Below are 22,825 nucleotides of genomic sequence, written 5' to 3'. Positions count from 1 at the left end.
TTGCATGTGGTATGGAGTCCTAGTATCATCCTCTTCGAGCCTTCAATGAGATTCCACGGTAAGATGTGTGTTTGTGTGCGGTTTTGATTTGTGTACTTAGCTTTCTGTTCTGGGTAGTGCAGATGGTTAAGGGTGGGGCTGTTGCTGGTCGTGGACGCGGACGTGGTGGGGGTCGCGGTCGTGGTCGTGGTCGTGGTCGTGGTAGGGGCAGAGTCCAAGTAGTGAGTGAGTCTGTTGAGCAGAGTGTGACAGCTGAGGGTGTCGGCGAGTCGCAGGATTTCCAAGAGGGGTCCATGAGTGTGGCCGGTGGTGGTACTGATAGGACCGTAGGCGCTGAGGGGGTCGGTGCGGGCGGTGTCGGTGCTCGAGTGGCCGGTGGTGCTAGGGTTCTGGGTGTGGGAATCCCAGCAGGTAGGGCTCCTGTTGGAGGTGTGGACCTGGCGGGCTTGTTGACACAGTTGTTGGAGCGGGTACCAGGTTTGGGCCCGGCTCAGGCTCAGGTAGTGCCACCAGTGGTGGCGGAGGAGCGGCAGCCAGTGGCTGCGGATGTGGGAGTTCATGCTCGTTATCTCAGCATGTTGTCAGAGATGGGTAAGTTACGTACCGAGCAGTTTCCGGGAGGTGTGGATCCTACTGCTGCGGATGCGTGGAGGACGAGGGTGGAACGCAACTTCCATACCTTGAGATGTCCTGAGGAGTTCTGGGTGGACATAGGGGTCTACTTTTTGACTGGAGATGCTGAGTTGTGGTGGAGATCTGTGGCTGCTAGGAGAGTGCAGCGGGAGATGACTTGGGCTGACTTCGTTTTGGAGTTCAACCGCAAGTATTTTCCGAGAGAGGCATTGGATCGGTTGGAGGTGCAGTTCCTTCAGTTGTCTCAGGGGACACGGTCAGTGCGGGAGCTGGACTTGGAGTTCAGTCGACTTCTGTGTTATGGGGGTCGAGCTATGGAGCCTGAGGAGGCTCAGGTTAGGAGGTTTATGAGAGCTCTACGTGATGAGTTGAGAGTTCACTGTCGAGGGAGGAGTTATGCTACGCGTGCAGAGCTGGTTGAGACTGCAGCAGAGATTGAGGAGGATATCCGGGCACGGTCAGTGGTGGTCAGTCCAGCGGTTCAGACAGAGGAGACTTCGGAGCAGAACAATCCAAACAAGGGTAACAAGTCAGAGCAAAGGCATAAGAGGAAGCGGGAAGACACGTCAGGTATGCAGCAAGGTGGGCGAGGGTGCTTCGGATGTGGGAGCAAGAACCACAGGTTGGCAGACTGTCCCAAGAAAGGTGATTCACAAGAATATCGTCGATCGTGTTACCATTGTGGAGAGGAGGGGCACATCAGGCCTTTCTGTCCTAAGTTGAGACAGATGATGGGGGGTGCGGCACAACCGAAGGGAGGACCGGGTGCTCAACTCGGAGATTAGTTGGCTTCTGATTTTTTTTTTTCTCTATTATTTATTATTTCAGCTACGTATTTTCGTTTGGAGTTGTAAACGTTTATTGCACTTGAGGTTTTTAATAAAATGCAGTTATTTGGTTTTTGGAATTTGTGGGTCTTGTGGAAAAGAAAATCGCTCGGGAATTCTGTAAATGGAAAGTTGCCATAAATAGAAAGTTTCTAAAAACAGAAAGTTCTATGAATAGTTAGAACTTGTATATTAGTGGGAAGGGTGTTTGTAAACACCGAGGAGTCGAGATGTTAGTAGTGAGGCCTGGGGGTGGCCATGGCAGTGGTGATATTTTCAGAGAGGATATGGGGTTGGTAGAACATTGAGATGTTCTACGCGGATCACGGGGTGGTCCAGATTGGAAAATGCTTATAGACGTTATGACCGGTTGCTAGAGGGACGGGGGGTCCTGAACAACTCATGAGGAGATGGGGGTTCTCCTGAGGGGACGGGGGGTTCTCTAGATACCGATAGCTCGAGGGACTGTGGTCCTGAGGGTGGCAGAGGAGATGGGGGTTCTCCTGGTACCGTGATCTTAAGGGTGACGACCCGAGGGTGAGACGGTATGGCTCAAAGACGGGGGGTCTGAGAGTGTGATCGGTATGGCTTGAAGGTTGCGACCTAAGAGCAGATGAGTTGGTGGCAAAGTGTCAAGGACGTGGAGATAAGCATGGTAACCGGATGTGGATTTATGAGACTGATGGGGGTTCAATCTCAGGGTTACGGTTGAGATCGGAAGCGGATCTCGGGATTGATGGGGGTTCAGTCTCGGGGTTTTCTATACGTTGACCGGGAGGGTCAGGTGTATGCTGGTCGGGGGGACCAGAGTGGTGAAGACCAGTGGGTTCAGGGTGGTTTGGACCAGTGGTGTCCTTGTTGCGGCAGACCAAATGGGTGGATGATACGAACCGTTGCGACGGTGATTTGGTGAGTTTACGGATGAGTGGCGGTGTGTTCAGATTCGAGGACGAATCTTCTGCTAGAGGGGGAGAATTGTAACACCCGCAAACCAAATTTTGGTATTTAGGTAAGGGTGTCGATCGACACCTCCTAGTGAGGCATCGATCGACACCAATTGTGGTCGGTTTGGTCGGTTCAATTTTAATTGTCCGGTTTGCGTGGTTGGTTTAGGGAATCCCTAAATCGAGTTTTAAAGGAAGAAAACGACCTAGGGTCGTGTTGTTTTGTCTTATTCGCCGTTTTTGAGAGAAAACACAAAGAGAGAGTGTTCTTGAGCTTTTGGGAAGAGATTGAGAGATTCCTTGCTGTTCTTGGGAGATCTAAGGCTGGGAAGGTGTTAGAAGCTTGCTAGGAGTGAGGGAATTCGTCCTTGTTGGTCAGAATCTTCTTGAAAGAGGTGAGTGCATGACCATGGCTTATCTAAGCTAAGATCTCTAGATTCTATGTGATTTGGTGCTTATGTGGTTGTTTCTTTGAGTTCCCTATGGTATTTCGTTGCTGTCTGGGCTGGGTTTGGCTTCTGGGAGTGCAAGGAGCGGATTGGAGAAGATTGGAGGCGAGATTCGGAGTTTCCGATCGAGGGAAATCGCTGCTCGGCATCGGTGTCGGTCCACACCAGTTGGGGTGTCGGTCGACACCAACGCGAGGACGGCTCGGGACTTTAGCGAGTGTCGAACGATGCCATGTGGAGGTGTCGGTCGATGCAAACTAGGGTTTTCGGGAGTGTCGGGCAGGGTGTCGGTCGACACCAGTTTGGTGTCGGTCGACACCAGATATTCAGTGTCGATCGACACCCTCTGGTGTCGGTCGACACCCCTTGTTTCAGTTACGATGGATGTTGCATGCTATGTATATTACCTGGTTTGTTTTATTGATTGTTGTTTGTGGCATGTAGAGATCTTATTGCTTGTGTGTATAGCCCAGTAGATGGGAGGATTGCCTCACTGAGTGTTTATCAAATACTCATGCATCTCAATTTGTGTTTGTGGTGCAGGTAAAGGCAAATTGTGTAGCGTGGAATCATGGCGATGAGGAGGAGGATGATCTAGGGTCTCGTTTGTGTGATGTTGGTTATATTATTTATGTTGGAACCTTGGTTAGAGTTATGTTAGGTTGCTGGATAGATTGGATAGGAATGTTATTGTATTGATGATGTATCGTTTCTGTATTATTGGTATGTTTCCGCTGTGCATATTGGTTGTTATTGGGTTAATGAGGAATTGTGGTTTGGGTGGTTTAATTAAGTAGTATGGGATGCTTAATTATATGTTGTATTTATTATTAAAAAGAAAAAAAAAAAAAAAGGGGCGGTCGTTTCATAATGTTTTTACCAATATAGAACAATTGTTTCAAACCTTTTAAATTTTTGTTTCTTAAAGATAGGTAAGTCGAAATTTTATCAATAATTAAACTAATAGATTAATTGGTTGCTATTTTTAGAATTATACTAAATTAGCAGTTAAGTTGTACCTTAAGAATTTTATTTCACTTTTTTTAAAATGAACTCATTTATTAAATATATATTATTCTAATAAATATGTAAACTTTTATATATTTTTTTGAAGCCCATTTTCAATTTTCATGAATTTGATGAGCCCAATACAATCGGTATGGTTAATTAAATCACGATGGATAAAGATTTACGTCACATTAATTTACTACGTTTAGACAATAGAGATTATTTTTGAAAGTAATATAAATTATAGGTCATACAAACATTACAAATAGTTATAAAGTTTACATATTCATAATAGTTTTTATTTAAATAACCTGCCTTCACCTTAAGCCCCTTATACGATTATTCTTCATGCTCCATCATACGATTTATGTAGTAGCGTCCAGCAAATTTGGAGCTAAGTATAGAAAGAAAATTCATAAGTTAAACCCTAGCATGATATACTACATGGTATTAATAAACATTTAAACTTACATAGTCTTGTGATGCTCAAGACCTTCAAAATCCGGTTTTAAAAAGATCTTGGAGGAGGCCAATGTGTTTTCAATACACGGTTCACCTAGAGATGTTTGAAGTGTTATAAAAGTTATGTAAATGAGTATACAAAATAGATAGTCTTTAACATTTATTAAAACTTGTAAGTACTATTAACAGTCATACCTTCATACTCTCCAACCCTCCAGAAACGCAGAACACAAAACACTGGTTCGTTACGATATGTGAGATGGCATCCTGACGACTCCCATGAATACATGAAAAGGGTAGCATAGTTGTTTACTGCACGGCACTTGATAGATTCATACCTACAGATGAAGTTAATACAAACATTTTTTAAAGAGTGAGACTTAAAACTCTTTGCAACATCAAATGTGGAATAAATGTGTCTTACCTGCCATTTAATAGCGTGAAAACAACTTCGCCAGCATGTTCTCTGTTGTCAGTTACAGCTACTACACATCCGCAAACATCTATTTTTTGCCATAAAAATACAATTTTTTTATTTCAAAAAAGATGAAAATTGTTTCCAAATCTATCATATACATAAAACTATTTAGTTTCTAAGTTCTGTTTGTACTTTTATATGGGAAGAACAAATTCTCAAAGTCCTAAAATTATGTAAAGTATAAAGATTCACCAACACAAAGATAGCAATAATCCACAAAGTTCCAAAATTCTTAAAAGTCTAAAGATTAAACAACACAAAGTTAGCAAAAATCTTTATCCACAGGGTATAATTGAAATTTTTTAAAACCGTATATTAAAAACGTACCAAAAGAAATGGGATGATGGATTCTTGAACGATATATATCACCCAAATCTTCGAATCGGAAATAGTTTTTCGAATTTACTATTTCCAATTGATTCATGGTTGATTCTTCCGTAAACTTGATTTGGAAAGGATGATGAGTATTCCTCTCCCTTAGGGTTGGATCGATGATTTTGAAAGTCCTAATCTCATACCATCTACCCTCATAAATATACTTCTGGAGCTTTTTTAGTGTTGTTGGAACAAAGGCCACCTCAATTGTGTCACCCTTCAAAAATTGATAAATTGTGATAGTAATCTAATATATAAAACTTTAAAAATATCAAATATCAGTAGAAATTATCATTTGGGAAATTCTCTAACCCTTTCATCCACAAGTAGAAAAACTCGTTTGCTGAAGAATTCGTAGACATACCAAGAATTCAAGACCACCAGTTGGTTTTTCCCCGATGAAGATCAGAAATATAATCGATATTCATGATTCTATCGAATTAGGGTTTCTTTGTTTTCTCTCTTTGTCGGAGACGAAAAGGGGATTTCGGAACTGTAAGAAATCAAAGAGTCACGATTAAACGTTGCGTATTAACGTTTAGCGTTTCAACTTTTTTTTTTTCACTATTATATATTATTATTTAAATTATGATATCAAAATGAAAGACATGATTCGTGTTTAATAGATATATTTTGCAAGGTTCTAATTTAAATGTGTTTGAGATTTGATTGTTAAAATTAAGACTTTATCATACCTTAAACAATAATTTTTACCATTACGTAATTATATTTTCTATTCTAATTACATAGCAAAATACCACAATTTTAATTATATTACAGATAATTGTAATGAATATTATGAGTAACATTGTATTTCAAAGTTCATAAAAAATTGTTTAACTAATTATGGAAAATAAAATTTAATCTAAAAATCCAAAACAATGTTCAGTTACAAACATAATAATTAAACAGTCTCAAAAACCTCTTTGAAAACAACATTAAGTGTTTTATTCTGGCATTTTCCATCTTTATCCGTAATTAACACCTTTAATCCTTTTCTGGTTGTCACTCGAGAGAATTCAACATAAAGCTGTCCATGTGTGAAAACCGGCTTCGGAAGAAACAATCCAACATGTTCTAGCGTCTGACCCTGACTCTTGTTTATAGTAATTGCAAACGCCACGGTAATAGGAAACTGTCGTCGTCTCATACGAAAGGGAAACTTTGCATCAGGTGGACTAACATACATCCTAGGGATAAGTACCTTATCTCCAACCTTTTTTCCTGTCACGATTCTTGCTTCGATTACATGATTGGCCATCTGAGTAATAATCAGCCTCGTACCGTTACATAAACCTCCCTTAGGATCTATATTCCTTAACAACATGACAGGTGCTCTTATTCTCAAAGTCAAAACATGGCTTGGCAGTCCAGAAACTTGAATACTGTTTAGGAATTCCTGATTGTAGATCATATCATCAAGTCCGCTCGTATCAGACGTTTCAATACTATCAGAGCTAAGATATCGTCTCTCTTCACCTGCAAAATAAACAAATTAAATTTCATATATGTTTTGAATATTAGAAAATTTTCAAAAAATTAAATTTCTATATCCTTTTTAATTTTCATACCTGGAAGCTTAGTAAGCATAAACTGATTTATCTTATCAACATCGTCATTTCTTGGACTTAGAATAGCTCTTTCACTAAAGAATTTTGGGTCAGTCCTCCTTGTAAATTGTTCTCCGTAGATCTCTTTAACTATTGCTTCAATAGGATTTCCACTTGTATTAATTAATAAATCATCCGGAATTTCTATCTCCAAATCCCCACTATCTGACTCGTTAATTTTGCCATCCCTGATATCAAGAAGCCACTTAGAAAAAGTAGCAAGAGCACCCGCATCCATACTATTAAGTGCTTTGCGAAGTCTCAAATTTTCGGTAAGTTTAAGAACTTTACAACTATTCCAAAGAACAGATTAGTTGATAGATGCTAAAACTGTGGCTACCCTTCCACCTTCCGTAATAACTGGTAAAATCTGTCAAAAATCACCTCCTAACACAACAACTTTACCTCCAAAAATCTGGTCACACTTCATGATATCTCGCAAACTCCTCATTGGAGCCTCGTCCCATATTATGAGCTTTGCTTCTCTAATTAAATCAGCAAGATCAGATTCGGCATCTATCAAACAAACAGAATATTCATTAAGATTGATTGGAATACCAAATCTTGAATGAGCCGTTCTACCACCTTCCAAAAGCAAAGCAGCTATACCACTCGAAGCAACATTAAGAACAATATTACCTTTAGACCTTATATCAGCACCAAGAATAGTCCACATAAAAGTTTTTCCAGTACCACCGAAACCATGGACAAAAAACATACCACCTTTATTGTGATTCACAGAGTGAATAATTTCTTCATAAACACGTCTCTGCTCATCAGTTAGCATAGGTAACAACTTATTGTACAATTCCTGTTGTTTTTGAGGCTTATATATTCTCTCATCTGCGATAAGCCTATTTTCTCCTGTGTTTATTATACTATCATCTGGTCTAGGCATTGTCTCGAAGGCCGTAAGAGATGTCCCATTCGATCGTAACATGAGTTCTATTTCAGTTAAACATATATTTTCTATCTGAGTCCGTGACAACATTAGACCTACCACAGAAAATTTTAAACATTTTTTTATATATAAATATATATATTTTTTTCCTTCAAAAACGGAAAATTTTGATGAAAGAAAATAAGTTTTTGAAATACTTCCTGTTTCTCCTTTCTTTAAACAAAATATCCTCACACAAGATGTCTTTCGTTTTATTCCAAACTTCAAGAGGAACAGTTAAACTCTTTGTATGCAGTAGGATCGTAAATAACTTTCTTAAAAATTCCCCAAAACACCATTCACCTGCTTCGTTTATAGCTGCAATGTACTCCTTATCATCATCCAATAATCCCAAAGCATAGCAAGCTTCTTGGAAATCACTATAACGTACACCATTGACTGTTTTTAAATAGTCAAAACTTGTTGGTCCTAGAATTTTATTAAGCAGTACTCGCAAGTAATAGGCTTGTCCTACAGAAGGCGGTACATACGTAATTCTGCCTATTGCAAAACTTTTCCGTTTCTCTGACCTTGACTTCCAAAGTTTTTCTCTCTTATTCCACACAAATTTAGATGGAAATTCAGCATACGTAAGTTCTCTGGCCTGGGGATAAATCTTGTTGCATTCCATCCAGCCCAAAAATTTAGAAGTTCTATTTGTTGTACGGTGCAATACATCTTCTATTGGATCATCCTGATTGTAAATAGCCAATTCTTGTCCTGGAAGATGAAACGGGAGTTTTTCTACGGCTGTAGTACGATAACAAATCGGGAAAGCAAAAATTCGCCAAGAAACCTCACATGCAGATACATACCTAAAAAATATTGGATTAAATTTGTCACGTATAATTTAATATGAAAATATTTGACAATCCTATTAAGTTGTTACCTGCAATTGAAAAACTTTTTAATTTCATTTTCCTGATCTTCTTCTCCTACTTTGGCTCTAACATAGTCCGGACCTTTAGTGATGTACTTGAACAAATATTTAACTGAACGTGTCTGGTTGCACCACTCAACATTTATATGAGCACGAAAACGGAGTGATAAATCACGATTATAGGGAATAACGTAACTATTATCGTATTGAAATCCTCTTTTCTCCATGATTCTCCCATCGTTTCATCGTCTATATATTGGATAGCCAGCATCGTCGATAACAGTATTATCCATGAATCGTTTTGGGAAGAATTTAGTGCATTGCCCATTATTCATGCAGACACTATCTCTGTTCATATGACCACACGGACCATGGATCATCACATCAGAAACAACTTCGTACAAATACTTATCGACCTCTTTATCAGGAATTTCAGCGCTTATGTATTTATCAATATCGTCTGATGTACGCATCTTATTGTCTGGGTGTAAAAACAGAATCATGTGCGCATGAGGCAGACCCCTCTTCTGGAATTCTATTGTATACATCGCTGAAAATTTTTAAAACAAATAAATATTTTTAAAAAACATTAATAAGTTATTTTTTCCAAAGACTAATATTGTAACATCCGCAAACCAAAAATTGGTTTTTGGGGATGGGTGTCGATCGACACCAAGGGGGTGTCGGTCGACACCACTTATTTTTCGGTTCGATCAGAATGAGTTTTTAATCGATTTGGTTCGGTTTGGTTTAAGGAAACCATTGAACCGGGTCTTTAAAGGAAGGAAACGACCTAGGTCGTGTTCCAGAGGTTGTGGTCGCCGTTTTTGTTTGAAAAAGAGGAAAAGAGAGAAAACAAGTGTTCTTGAGATTGTGAGTGAGATTGGGAGATTTCTTGGCTGTTCTTGAGAGACTGGAGGCTGGGAAGGTGCTAGAAGCTTGCTAGGAGTGAGGGATTCGTCCTTATTGGTCAGAAACTTCCTGCAAAGAGGTGAGTGCATGACCATGGCTTATCTAAGCTAAGATCTCTAGATTCTATGTGATTTGGTGCTTATGTGGTTGTTTCTTTGAGTTCTCTATGATATTTCGTTGCTGTCTGGGCTGGGTTTGGCTTATGGGAGTGCAAGGAGCGGATTGGAGAAGCTTGGAGGCGAGATTCGGAGTTTCTGATCGAGGGAAATCGCTGCTCGGCATCGGTGTCGGTCGACACCAGTTGGGGTGTCGGTCGACACCAGTTGGGGTGTCGGTCGACACCAACGCGAGGACGGCTCGGGACTTTGGCGAGTGTCGAACGATGCCATGTGGAGGTGTCGGTCGACGCAAACTAGGGTTTTCGGGAGTGTCGGGCAGGGTGTCGGTCGACACCATTTTGGTGTCGGTCGACACCAGATAGTCAGTGTCGATCGACACCATCTGGTGTCGGTCGACACCCCTTGTTCAGTTACGATGGATGTTGCATGCTATGTATATTGCCTGGTTTGTTTTATTGATTGTTGTTTGTGGCATGTAGAGATCTTATTGCTTGTGTGTATAGCCCAGTAGATGGGAGGATTGCCTCACTGAGTGTTTATCAAATACTCATGCATCTCAATTTGTGTTTGTGGTGCAGGTAAAGGCAAAGTGTGATCGTGGAATCAAAGGCAATGAAGAGGAGGATGTTCTAGGGACTTGATTGTATGGTTACCTGGCATTGTTAGGTTGCTAGAATTTGAGTCTTAGAGCATTGTTAGGATTGCTGGTTGTTTGATTTATGCTGTTTGGGATTAATGCTGGATATTACTTATTTGGTTATTGGTTATTGTTCCGCTGTTGGATTGTGAATGTGGTTAGGTGGCTAGTGGGTATGGGACCACTAGTTGTAGTTAACTATTATATTATTATTTATTATTTATTTATTAAAAAAAAAAAAGGTCGGTCGTTTCATTTTGGTATCAGAGCCCTTACGGTTCTAGGTTTGGGTTCACTAGGTTTCTGTTGTAGATGTTTGGGATTGCATGTCTTGATTGATTATGTGAGTTAGTCAATTGTGTGTGGCATGAAGTCCTAGAACATCCTCTTCGAGCCGAGTGTGTGATTCCACGGTGAGTTTATGTTTCTTGTGATAAGTGTTAGGTTCTCAACACATGAGGTTTGTGTAGGGACCTTGTTGGTGGGCGGGTTTAAGTCCCATGTTATGTTTGATTCTGGAGCTTCGCATAGCTTCATTACTCCAGAGTGTGCAGAGTGTGCGGGGATCAGCGGGGATCCTGGAGAGCGTGCAGGAGTTGTCAGGGTTGCGGGAGGCGAGTTCCTGAGAGTGGTTGGACGAGCTAGAGGAATTGATATTCAGATCGCAGGAGAGTCGTGGCCAGCAGATTTGCTTATCAGTCCAGTGGAGCTGTATGATGTTATTCTCGGGATGGATTGGTTGCATCGGCATAGGGTGCATTTGGATTGCCATCGGGGTAGAGTGGAGTTTGAGCGTTCAGGAGGGAAGTTGGTTTTTCAGGGTATTAGACCGACTTCGGGGAGTCTCGTGATCTCAGCCATTCAGGCTGGGAAGATGATCGAGAAGGGCCGTGAGACTTATCTGGTTACTATATCTATGCCAGAGTCAGTGGGGAAGTCTACGGTTAGCGGTATTCCAGTAGTGGAAGAGTTTGAGGATGTGTTTCAGTCCTTGCAGGGATTACCACCATCTCGGTCGGATCCCTTTACCATTGAACTGGAACCGGGGACGACACCGTTATCCAAGGCTCCTTACAGAATGGCTCCAGCAGAGATGGCAGAGCTGAAGAAGCAGCTAGAAGATTTGTTGAGTAAGGGATTCATCCGTCCTAGTGTATCACCGTGGGGAGCGCCGGTGTTGTTTGTGAAGAAGAAGGATGGGAGTTTTAGGTTGTGTATTGATTATCGGGGTTTGAACCGGGTCACTGTGAAGAACAAGTATCCTCTTCCTAGGATCGATGAGTTGTTGGATCAGTTGAGGGGTGCTACTTGGTTCTCCAAGGTAGATCTGGCGTCGGGTTATCATCAGATACCGATAGATGAGGCAGATGTGAGGAAGACTGCTTTCAGAACGAGATATGGGCACTATGAGTTTGTGGTGATGCCCTTCGGATTGACTAACGCGCCAGCAGCGTTTATGAGATTGATGAACAGTGTGTTTCAGGAGTTTCTGGATGTATCTGTCATCATTTTCATCGACGATATCCTGGTCTATTCTAAGAGTCCTGAGGAGCATGCAGTGCATTTGAGGGCAGTTATGGAGAAGCTGCGGGAGCAGAAGTTGTTTGCCAAGTTGAGCAAGTGTAGTTTTTGGCAGCGTGAGATGGGCTTTCTGGGTCACATTGTTTCTGCAGAGGGGGTTTCTGTAGATCCAGAGAAGATTCAGGCTACCAGAGATTGGCCTAGACCGCAGAATGCCACAGAGATCAGGAGTTTCCTTGGATTGGCAGGGTACTACAGGAGATTTGTGCAGGGGTTTGCAAGCAGAGCACATCCTATGACTAAGTTGACAGGGAAGGATGTTCCTTTTGTCTGGTCAGAAGAGTGTGAGGAAGGCTTTGCAAGCCTGAAGGAGATGTTGACTACTGCGCCAGTGTTGGCTTTGCCTGAGCAGGGAGAACCCTATGTGGTTTATACAGATGCATCTAGAGTTGGGTTGGGTTGTGTTCTGATGCAACATGGGAAGGTGATTGCCTATGCTTCGCGGCAGTTGCGGGTGCATGAAGGCAACTATCCTACCCATGATTTGGAGATGGGTGCTGTAGTTTTTGCCCTGAAGATTTGGAGGTCTTATCTTTATGGTGCAAAGGTACAGGTGTTTACAGATCATAAGAGCCTGAAGTATATATTCACTCAGCCTGAGCTGAATTTGAGACAGAGGCGGTGGATGGAGCTTGTGGCAGATTATGATTTGGAGATAGCCTATCATCCTGGAAAGGCTAACACTGTTGCAGATGCTCTGAGTCGGAAGAGGGTAGCTTCGGCTCAGGAGCAGGAGATGGAGTCTCTGGTAGGGGAGATCAGTGTGTTGAGCTTATGTGCTGTTTCACAGGAACCGTTGGGTTTGGAAGCAGTAGATAGAGCAGATCTTCTGAGTAGAGTGCGGTTGGCTCAGGAGAAGGATTTGGGGCTGGTGAATGCCTCTAAGGATGTGGATTCAGAGTATCAGGTCTCAGATAATGGTACTATCTTGGTGCACGGTCGGGTTTGTGTGCCCAAGGATGAGGAGTTGAGACAGGAGATTCTGAGAGAGGCTCATGCGAGCAAGTTGTCCATTCATCCAGGAGCGACTAAGATGTACCGTGATCTCAAGAGGTACTATCATTGGGTCGGGATGAAGAAGGATGTAGCTAGTTGGGTTTCGAGGTGTGATGTGTGTCAGCTAGTGAAGGCTGAGCATCAGGTTCCTGGCGGGTTACTGAAGAGTTTACCCATTCCTGAGTGGAAATGGGATATGATCACTATGGATTTTGTGGTGGGATTGCCAGTGTCACGGACCTTTGATGCTATTTGGGTCATTGTGGACCGTTTGACCAAGTCAGCACATTTTCTGGCCATTAAGAAGACTGATGGAGCAGCGGTCTTGGCTAAGAAGTATGTGAGGGAGATAGTCAGGTTGCATGGGGTGCCAGCGAGCATTGTGTCTGATAGGGATTCCAAGTTCACTTCGGTGTTCTGGAAGGCGTTTAAGGGAGAGATGGGCACTAAGGTGCATATGAGTACAGCTTATCATCCCCAGACTGATGGACAGTCAGAGAGGACGATCCAGACGCTGGAGGATTTGCTGAGGATGTGTGTGTTGGATTGGGGTGGCCATTGGGCAGATCACCTGAACCTGGTAGAGTTTGCTTACAACAACAGCTATCAGGCGAGTATAAAGATGGCTCCTTATGAGGCTTTGTATGGGAGGCCATGTCGTACACCATTATGCTGGACTCAGGTGGGGGAGAGGAGCATGTTTGGTGCTAGTTTTGTTCAGGAGACCTCAGAGAAGATTCGGGTTCTCAAGCTGAACATGAAGGAGGCTCAGGATAGGCAGAGGAGTTATGCAGATAGGAGGAGGAGAGATCTTGAGTTTCAGGTGGGAGACAGAGTGTACCTCAAGATGGCCATGTTGCGGGGTCCGAACAGGTCATTGTCAGAGACTAAGTTGAGTCCGAGGTATATGGGTCCATTCAGGGTGATTGAGCGGGTTGGACCAGTGGCATATAGATTGGAGTTACCTGAGGTGATGCGTGCATTCCATAAGGTTTTCCATGTGTCTATGTTGCGGAAGTGTCTCCGTGAGGGAGAGGAGGTGTTGGCTAAGATTCCTGAGGATCTTCAGCCTAACATGACTTTGGAGGCGAGACCAGTGAGGGTTCTCGAGAGGAGGATCAAGGAACTTCGGAAGAAGAAGATTCCTTTGATGAGAGTCCTGTGGGACTGTGATGGTGTTGAGGAACAGACTTGGGAGCCTGAGGCAAAGATGAAGGCAAGGTTCAAGAAGTGGTATGAGAAGCAAGCCGCGACTTGAGCTTGTTTAGCCTGGTCCCATCTGTAATCCGTGGCTGGAGCGGGAATGGAGTATTCCAGCCCATCTCTCTTGTTACTCGGTCGCTTGGGGTGGTTGGTTGTGCGACTCAGTAACAAGACGAGGTGGTGTTTGGGGTACAAAGTTTCCGTGAGGCAGGGTTGTGAAGAGGAGTTTCCAAAAATGGAAAGTGTTAAATATGGAAAGTTTTGCGGGAGTCAGAATTTTGTCCATTTTTGCGGTGGGAAGCCTTGGGAGGGGCTTTTGTGCCTTTGTGGCGGACTTTTGAGTCAGAGTGCCTGTGTGTGGCGGTATTGTTAGACATTGTATGGCCTTTGTGGCGGGCTTTTAGCCAATTGTGTGGCCTTTGTGGCGGGCTTTTAGCCATTTGTTGGCCTTTGTGGCGGGCTGTTTAGCCAGAGTGTCTTTGTGACGGTCCTTCGGGACAGATGGTCTTTGTGACGGTCCTTCGGGACAGATGGTCTTTGTGACGGTCCTTCGGGACAGATGGTCTTTGTGACGGTCCTTCGGGACAGACGGTCTTTGTGACGGTCCTTTGGGGACGAGTGGCCTTGGTGGCGGTCCTTTTTAGGACATTTTGTTTGGCCTTGGTGGCGGTCCTCGTGAGGACATTTTTGTTGGCCTTTGGGGCGGCCCTTGTGGCGTATATATGATCCTTGTGCGGTCATGGGGTATCCCGGTGTGGGAAAATGTGGTTGGTAAGACATTGAGATGTTTTACGCGAGTCACGGGAAGGAAACCTGGATAGGGATAGGACTCAGACGTGTTCAGAATTGTTTGCTCGCAACTCTTGGGGGACTTAGGTTCTCCTAGTACTGCCATTTTCAGAGACTTTGTGGCTCGGGAGTATGGTTGGTATATCGACTCCGGATGACGATCCGGGGGCGCGCTGTAGGGTGGCAAACCGAGAGACGAGTTTGGATTTTTTCCTTATATCATTTGACATGCAGACTCAGGTCTGATGAGGAGCCAATAAAAACTCAAGGTTTAGGCCTATGAGTAAAGGGAAGTCCAAAAAGTCAAGAGCAAATGACGCCTGGAGCGTGAGTCTATCGCCTAGAGGTGACCTTCTGTAGATCGGTCGGAGGAGTGCAGGCCGTGGAGACGGTTGCACGGGAGTCCTTGACTGATGGTTGTTCGAGATTCGAGGACGAATCTAGATTGGTGGGGGAGAATTGTAACATCCGCAAACCAAAAATTGGTTTTTGGGGATGGGTGTCGATCGACACCAAGGGGGTGTCGATCGACACCACTTATTTTTCGGTTTGATCAAAATGAGTTTTTAATCGATTTGGTTCGGTTTGGTTTAAGGAAACCATTGAACCGGGTCTTTAAAGGAAGGAAACGACCTAGGTCGTGTTCCAGAGGTTGTGGTCGCCGTTTTTGTTTGAAAAAGAGGAAAAGAGAGAAAACAAGTGTTCTTGAGATTGTGAGTGAGATTGGGAGATTTCTTGGCTGTTCTTGAGAGACTGGAGGCTGGGAAGGTGCTAGAAGCTTGCTAGGAGTGAGGGATTCGTCCTTATTGGTCAGAAACTTCCTGCAAAGAGGTGAGTGCATGACCATGGCTTATCTAAGCTAAGATCTCTAAATTCTATGTGATTTGGTGCTTATGTGGTTGTTTCTTTGTGTTCTCTATGATATTTCGTTGCTGTCTGGGCTGGGTTTGGCTTCTGGGAGTGCAAGGAGCGGATTGGAGAAGCTTGGAGGCGAGATTCGGAGTTTCTGATCGAGGGAAATCGCTGCTCGGCATCGGTGTCGGTCGACACCAGTTGGGGTGTCGGTCGACACCAACGCGAGGACGGCTCGGGACTTTGGCGAGTGTCGAACGATGCCATGTGGAGGTGTCGGTCGACGCAAACTAGGGTTTTCGGGAGTGTCGGGCAGGGTGTCGGTCGACACCATTTTGGTGTCGGTCGACACCAGATAGTCAGTGTCGATCGACACCATCTGGTGTCGGTCGACACCCCTTGTTCAGTTACGATGGATGTTGCATGCTATGTATATTGCCTGGTTTGTTTTATTGATTGTTGTTTGTGGCATGTAGAGATCTTATTGCTTGTGTGTATAGCCCAGTAGATGGGAGGATTGCCTCACTGAGTGTTTATCAAATACTCATGCATCTCAATTTGTGTTTGTGGTGCAGGTAAAGGCAAAGTGTGATCGTGGAATCAAAGGCAATGAAGAGGAGGATGTTCTAGGGACTTGATTGTATGGTTACCTGGCATTGTTAGGTTGCTAGAATTTGAGTCTTAGAGCATTGTTAGGATTGCTGTTTGATTTATGCTGTTTGGGATTAATGCTGGATATTACTTATTTGGTTATTGGTTATTGTTCCGCTGTTGGATTGTGAATGTGGTTAGGTGGCTAGTGGGTATGGGACCACTAGTTGTAGTTAACTATTATATTATTATTTATTATTTATTTATTAAAAAAAAAAAGATCGGTCGTTTCAAATATAAATAATAATAATTAAAACTTATTAAATACATACCAGAATTTACGATACCAAAAGTTTTTTCCTTTCTCACTTGGTCCATTAATCTATCAAGTTTCATCTTGAAAACTCGGCTACATATATTAGGTCTATCTTCTTTATTAAGACGATGCTTTGCTAGATAACGATCAATTTCAGGCCACCTTGGGTTGCACGTAAAAGTTATGAAAATATCAGGAAATCCAAAATACTTGCAAGTAGCCATGGCGTCGAGATAATGTTGCATCATATATCTTTTTCCACCCGTAAATGATGATGGAATAAATATTCTTTTTCCATGTTGTGCAAGGTCTTCATGTCCTTTTTCAGCAGCTTCAATTATCTTATCGACTCTTTCAGTTCGGAGTTTGCTTTGGTTCATCCATATGTAGTTCAACCTGTTCGACTCGATGGTAGTGAATGCATCGACTAAAAACTGCTGGAATAATTTGCCTGCCATAACAATAGTCGAAGACTCTTCATATCTTTCAAATATTCTATACGCATAAAATTCCCTCATGGTAATGGTTTTCCTTTTACGTCCACGGGTATCCATGAAACCTATATCGATACCTAATCTGAAACCATCTTCACCATAAGGGAACAACATTGGGTACTGTAAAGGCAAGTATGCGGGATGAAGCTCACTTATTCTCTGTAAATTACCCAAACGACTTTCTATAACAATATCACGTTTATTCACACCAGCCGTAAAATCTCCGGGTATTAAAGCAGCTACCTCTTTACTGGTAGGAAGATTATGAGTTCTTGCATCAGTAGTTCTTTCTGAAGGTAAGATTAATCGCAGACCTTCGCTACCTTCTTCCATATTAAATCTTTCACGTGCCGATCTAAACGCCTTAACATGTGGATTATGACTATCAAGCATTTTTTTTAATAGTTCAACAATCTCATGTTTTAAATCTCCAGAAGATCCTGATGTTCTATATCAACAACAAAACACAAAAATTAATAATAATAATGATTAGTAGATATACAAAATCAATCTAAAGATATTTAACAAATAATTAAGATATGGAAATATTTAAATACATATTTATCAATATATATAATTACCTAAATGCAGAAATTCTATTAGTTATCTCGTTACATACGTCATGTATATACAATTGCAAAAACATTGGTTCCTTTCCAGGTTCTGGCAAGATATCACCGATATGATGATAGTTTTCTCCGCACATCTGAAATAAATATGGCCCTCTACCATTATTTATTGAATGGTTAATTTTCCCACCTAATGATGTGAACGAAAACATCATGCCGTATATTATCGCGGAAGTTTTTACCCCTATCGTCATTATTATAAAACAACGATAATAATGTTTTAGGCGCAGTCTTCAAAGTAGGAAGTATTACTTTGCCGTGATGGCAACACAGTGAAAAATCCGGCTTTGCCTTTTTAGTCTGTTTGTTCACCCGTTCTCCATACCACATATATGCTCCACAATTATCACATAAAAAATAAGGATCTCCATCATCATAATAACCTACATATACAATTTTTAAAAAATTATTATTTTAAATATATGTTAGATATACATACTTATTTACAAAACAATCGTATAACGAATCAGATATGCATCGAGATATACCATTATTTAATAACTTAGCTTTTATGGGAGGAAAGCCAAGAAACATCTCAGATGTCGCATTGCTTTCATTAGTATCGAATGAAATCTCATCAGTAGAGCTGTCTGAATCACTTTCATCGTTCGTATCCGAATCAGTTGCGACGAAACATGCGAAATCTTCTTGTAATCCGGGAAGAAGGAAATTTCTGCATAGGTAACAATTGGATTAGTTTTAGCATTTATATATATATATTTTTTATATATATACTCATTTTTAAATCCCTTCCCGAACATATTACCTTTTTTCTTCCTTTGTGCCCGTTTAGACTTCAGTATTTGCATTCTTTTCAACCTTGCCATCTTATGTGGATCAGGATACTGAAAATTCAGTGCATTTGTAAAAGCAGGAAGATTTATCGTAGAACTAACACCTGTAGTTTAATAATGTTGTTACGTGCAATCTATTAGTTTCGAATGTAACATATATCTTAATGTAAAGAATATAAAATGTCTGTACGTTTTCTAGAGATGGCATGTGTCGTTACATTCTTCCTCCAATATGGAATCTTCGAAAGTCTCATTATTATACGTCAAGTGTAGTAATCTGCAAAATGAAATTCAAAGTACGATCAAGAATTCATATAATCGAGTATTTCTGACAATTTTTTTCTAAAATTCGCTGTTAGGTTTGTTTATATTGGAAGATGGTGTCGTATATATGATGCCATCTAAAATGTACTAATTATTGATATATACGAATATTGACATATGTATCTATATATCATCTTAACTTTTTTTAATATTTTTTTAAAAATATGTTATTTATCTTTCTATTATGTATGGAAATCTTTAATACGTATTTTTTTGAAATTTACTTTCTTGATCTTTGTCATTTTTTTTCTTCTTATATTTCCATAATCTTGTATATCATTATCGGGTCATTACTGAATATTTAGTTTTATATTTATATTTTCAAATTTTATATTATATTTATTGTAACAAATTTTTAAAACATGTTAAACTAAATTTTTTCTTCCATTATTAATATTATACTATTAACGAACTCTCCGCTGAATTGTCATATCATAATTTTTATTAATTAGAAAGATAATTTCGTTATGTTATAAAACTAACATTTGTTAAACATTAAAAAGTGATAAAAATCCCTTTTAAAAACATAACGAATTATAATAACATCGTGATGATAATCAGAAATAAAAGTAGTGATTGTTATTGAATATTAAAATCTAAAATTAAATTTCAAAAACGACATTCTAAAGTCTATCTTTTTCATGTTAGATCTTTGGGTACATATCTCTTGTTCGTCACACACCAGAAATATCCAGTAACATCCTTATCATTTGTGTAGATTGGCTCATTGTTAGGCATGACATTGTATTCCATCCAGGATTGAGATTGAGATTTCTTGTTCGTTGATTTCAAAATACTATTTTCACCGTCAACAACGGTATTTTGAACGTCAAGATGCACCAATGAGTTATCTTCAGAAGAAATTGATTCTTTTCTGGTTTTCCTGACTTTTTTTTGAACTGATTCCGCATTGCGATCCTCACAAAAGGAAACAAATTTTTCTTGTTGAATTTGCGAACGGAGCGCATCTTCATCAGGTTCTGATCTTTTCTTGGTGGTTTGACGAACTCCAGATAAACGTTTCATTATGATTTTGCACGTATACATTTGAAACATGTGAATGTAATTTCAATAATTCAAAATAATGAAAAGCTTGATTTTTGTTTTACCTTACACGTCAAACAGCAAGAACTTAAGAATTGGTTCAGTTTTTTTTTTTTTTTTTTTTTTTTTTCTAGTTGACATGGTAAATTAATAAGACTTATATATATACATATAAAATGTATAAATTAAGTTTATCCCAATTATAATTCAGAAAAAAATAAGATCACGATATCAATTTTACGTTTGAATCATTACCTCAAGTGCATAAACGATTTGGTCCATAGTACTCTTTTCGTTCACAATGAAAAACTCATATAATGTCACCTTGGGTTTCTGAGGGCTTGGGTCATCATCAAGTTGTACTAAATCAACAGCATCAGTAGGCAACCTATATAGTTATGATAATAATAAGAATATGTGTATGATTAAAGCATGTCGTGCAGAATAATATAGAAAGGATATATATATTCATATATATACATATATGTATACTTACTTTTTTCGAAACGCGTCTACTTCAGACATAACTGGATTTATGAGAATATCGGTAGAGTTGAAAGAATTGGAAATACTATAATTTCCTGTAACATGGATTTAATTGGCAACGTTAGATTTGACAATTATAAGCTTTAAGTTTTGTTTTTTTCCGAAAGTAAGATATTACCTTTCCATTCCTTCAGGCATGCAAATCTTATTACACAAACGACAACAGTATCTTGATTTTCTTTTATTTGTGTATCAAAGTCCTTTGCAAGATCCCCCCACACCGTGCAATTTAACCGGGTTCCACTATATTACGAATGCATGAAAAATAATAAAATTTAGTTATTTATTTTAGATTAAATTAATTTTCAAAATATTTACTAAAGTTACATACGTTAAATCTTGCAAATCGAAGCTCAATTTGACATTATCCTTCCCTTTGGTTTTGACGCTATCAAGATTTCCAACACTGACGATTTGGCCGATTACATCTACGAAAAAAAAACACGAATTAATATTTTATTTTTTTCATGTAAATATAACTTTTAAAAACAAAGTTAATTAACAACTCACCAAACAATATATTCTTATCTAATTCTCCAGATAAGATAGTAGTAAACGCCTGAAAATATTTTTCTGGAACACGAACTGGGAATTCATCACATGGTTTCACAACAGTGGTTCTATAAAAGACGATTTTAAATCCCAAAGAACTTGTCTTAAAATTACTATCATAATCCACTAAGCTGAACGTATCGACTATTTTAGACTCGCCGACAGCGAGTTGATTTTGAAACCTGCTGACCAAACCATCTTCAATAGATGCATGTATCCTTGTACCCTATATATAACGATTTAAAGTTATAAAACTAATATCCAGTTTCACTAAAAATTTCATAGATAATTCAAATAAACATGACGCTTCAATTTAAAATTAGAACTTACATCACTATCAACGAAGACCATCTGAAGGGACTTGAATGATTTCCAAAGTCTTATGATACGGACTCTTATCTTTTGATGGTCTAAAGCAGGGTTGAGATTGGCTAACTGAACAAAAGGTCGAATGTTCATCTTTTTAGAAGTCATATTGAATTGAGCATACAACTCATAAATACATTAGCGGAACAATATTTGTAGAGATGTTATACAACCGACTTGATTTTTAATTTTTTAGAATATTTTCTTACTTTATTTTGTTAAAACGATAATGATGAGGAATGTAAACATATCATTTATGAATATTCTCGATATGCTTATTATCATTATTAAAAAAGTATATTTAACATTTTTTTACTCTTTCAGATTTAATTAAATTCATCAAGCAGTTGTAAATTACCATATATCGTTATTAAAATAAAAGTTATTTTGTAAATTATAAAAATGGTTTTTAAAATTTTTATTTAAACAAATCTCTATATGTTAAAATTTGCAACTAACTAAATTTAATAATAATCCAGAAAAATAATATTGTAATTATTTTATTAAATCCCAAAAAAATCATCAAATATATACTTACAAAAGTGTTTTCCAATAATTTTAAAAAATACAGAACTTCGAAGAACGGTTTTGAGCATAGTTATCAATAAGGTCTTCGATGCTTCTCAAAGGAGTCCTCAACAGCAAGATGAATATAGGAGTCAAGTGAATCTCTGTATTTTGCAGAAGGATAAATTCTAATCAGTATTTTTTCGTATCAACTAATCATTAATCAAATAAAGTAAGATTTTACTATTACCTTAGGTCTAAATCGAACCTATAGTCGGTATCATCCAAATCTTTGATTCTTGACTCACCATGATCAACGTAATTGTACCTAAATATTTAAAGTTAGTCAGATACATCCACATATTTCTAAAATATATAATCGAAAGACCATCCAAAGTAAATCTCTGACTTACATGAACATGTAGTCTGCAAATTCTGCACTCTTCGGGTTCTCGACAATCTCCGAGCATCCATCGCCGTTGGTTAGGAGAACATTATCATCTAGCATTACCGATGTTAAATAAACAAATTATTCATTATCATCATAAACTGTACTGAATTACTAAACTAATTATCTATAAACAAACGTAATCACCTCCGAATCTTACTGCTTTCCACATTTTGAACAGACAGACCCTCTTCCTGTTACGCAGTTTGAAAGTTTTGAGCATATGATTGGCATAGACTCCTGTTGCGAAGCAGTCAAGTACATATCCCCTTTGGAAAAAGGTTTGTTGATATACTAATGTCAATCTACATATTTTATCAAGCACTTAAAACAGTTTTTTAAAATATTACTATTCATATACAAACTTACTCAATCGACTCAATAGTGAATTTTATGTAGCGATCCATCAAGTTCCAACGATAGACACCATCTTTTGTTTTTAAACTCTTGATTTCACCCATATTGGTGATGCATCTAATCAGATTAACTGCCATAAAAACGAGTAATATGTGTTAAAAA

The 22,825-nt window shown here is 39.6% G+C and overlaps 2 protein-coding genes across 2 annotated transcripts; both read right to left on the bottom strand.

Moving 5' to 3' along the window:
• Positions 1-4,200: 4,200 nt before the first annotated feature.
• Positions 4,201-7,684, bottom strand: LOC147926990 (uncharacterized). Its single transcript, XM_087487261.1, has 8 exons — positions 7,434-7,684; positions 6,748-7,079; positions 6,381-6,655; positions 4,934-4,964; positions 4,748-4,826; positions 4,519-4,661; positions 4,333-4,417; positions 4,201-4,255 (listed from the first exon to the last, which is right to left on the bottom strand). The coding sequence occupies exons 1-8, from the start codon at positions 7,682-7,684 to the stop codon at positions 4,201-4,203; spliced, it is 1,251 nt and encodes a 416-aa protein (XP_087343387.1).
• Positions 7,685-8,848: 1,164 nt separating this feature from the next.
• Positions 8,849-17,489, bottom strand: LOC147926989 (uncharacterized). Its single transcript, XM_087487260.1, has 2 exons — positions 16,619-17,489; positions 8,849-9,156 (listed from the first exon to the last, which is right to left on the bottom strand). Exons 1-2 carry the CDS (start codon positions 17,487-17,489, stop codon positions 8,849-8,851), a joined length of 1,179 nt encoding a protein of 392 aa, XP_087343386.1.
• Between the last annotated feature and the right edge of the window lie 5,336 nt (positions 17,490-22,825).

The sequence above is a fragment of the Camelina sativa genome, chromosome 15 (assembly GCF_030686135.1).
Source record: "Camelina sativa cultivar CO46 ecotype springtype chromosome 15, ASM3068613v1".
Taxonomy (NCBI): domain Eukaryota; kingdom Viridiplantae; phylum Streptophyta; class Magnoliopsida; order Brassicales; family Brassicaceae; genus Camelina; species Camelina sativa.
This window is presented reverse-complemented; position numbering and strand designations above follow the sequence as displayed.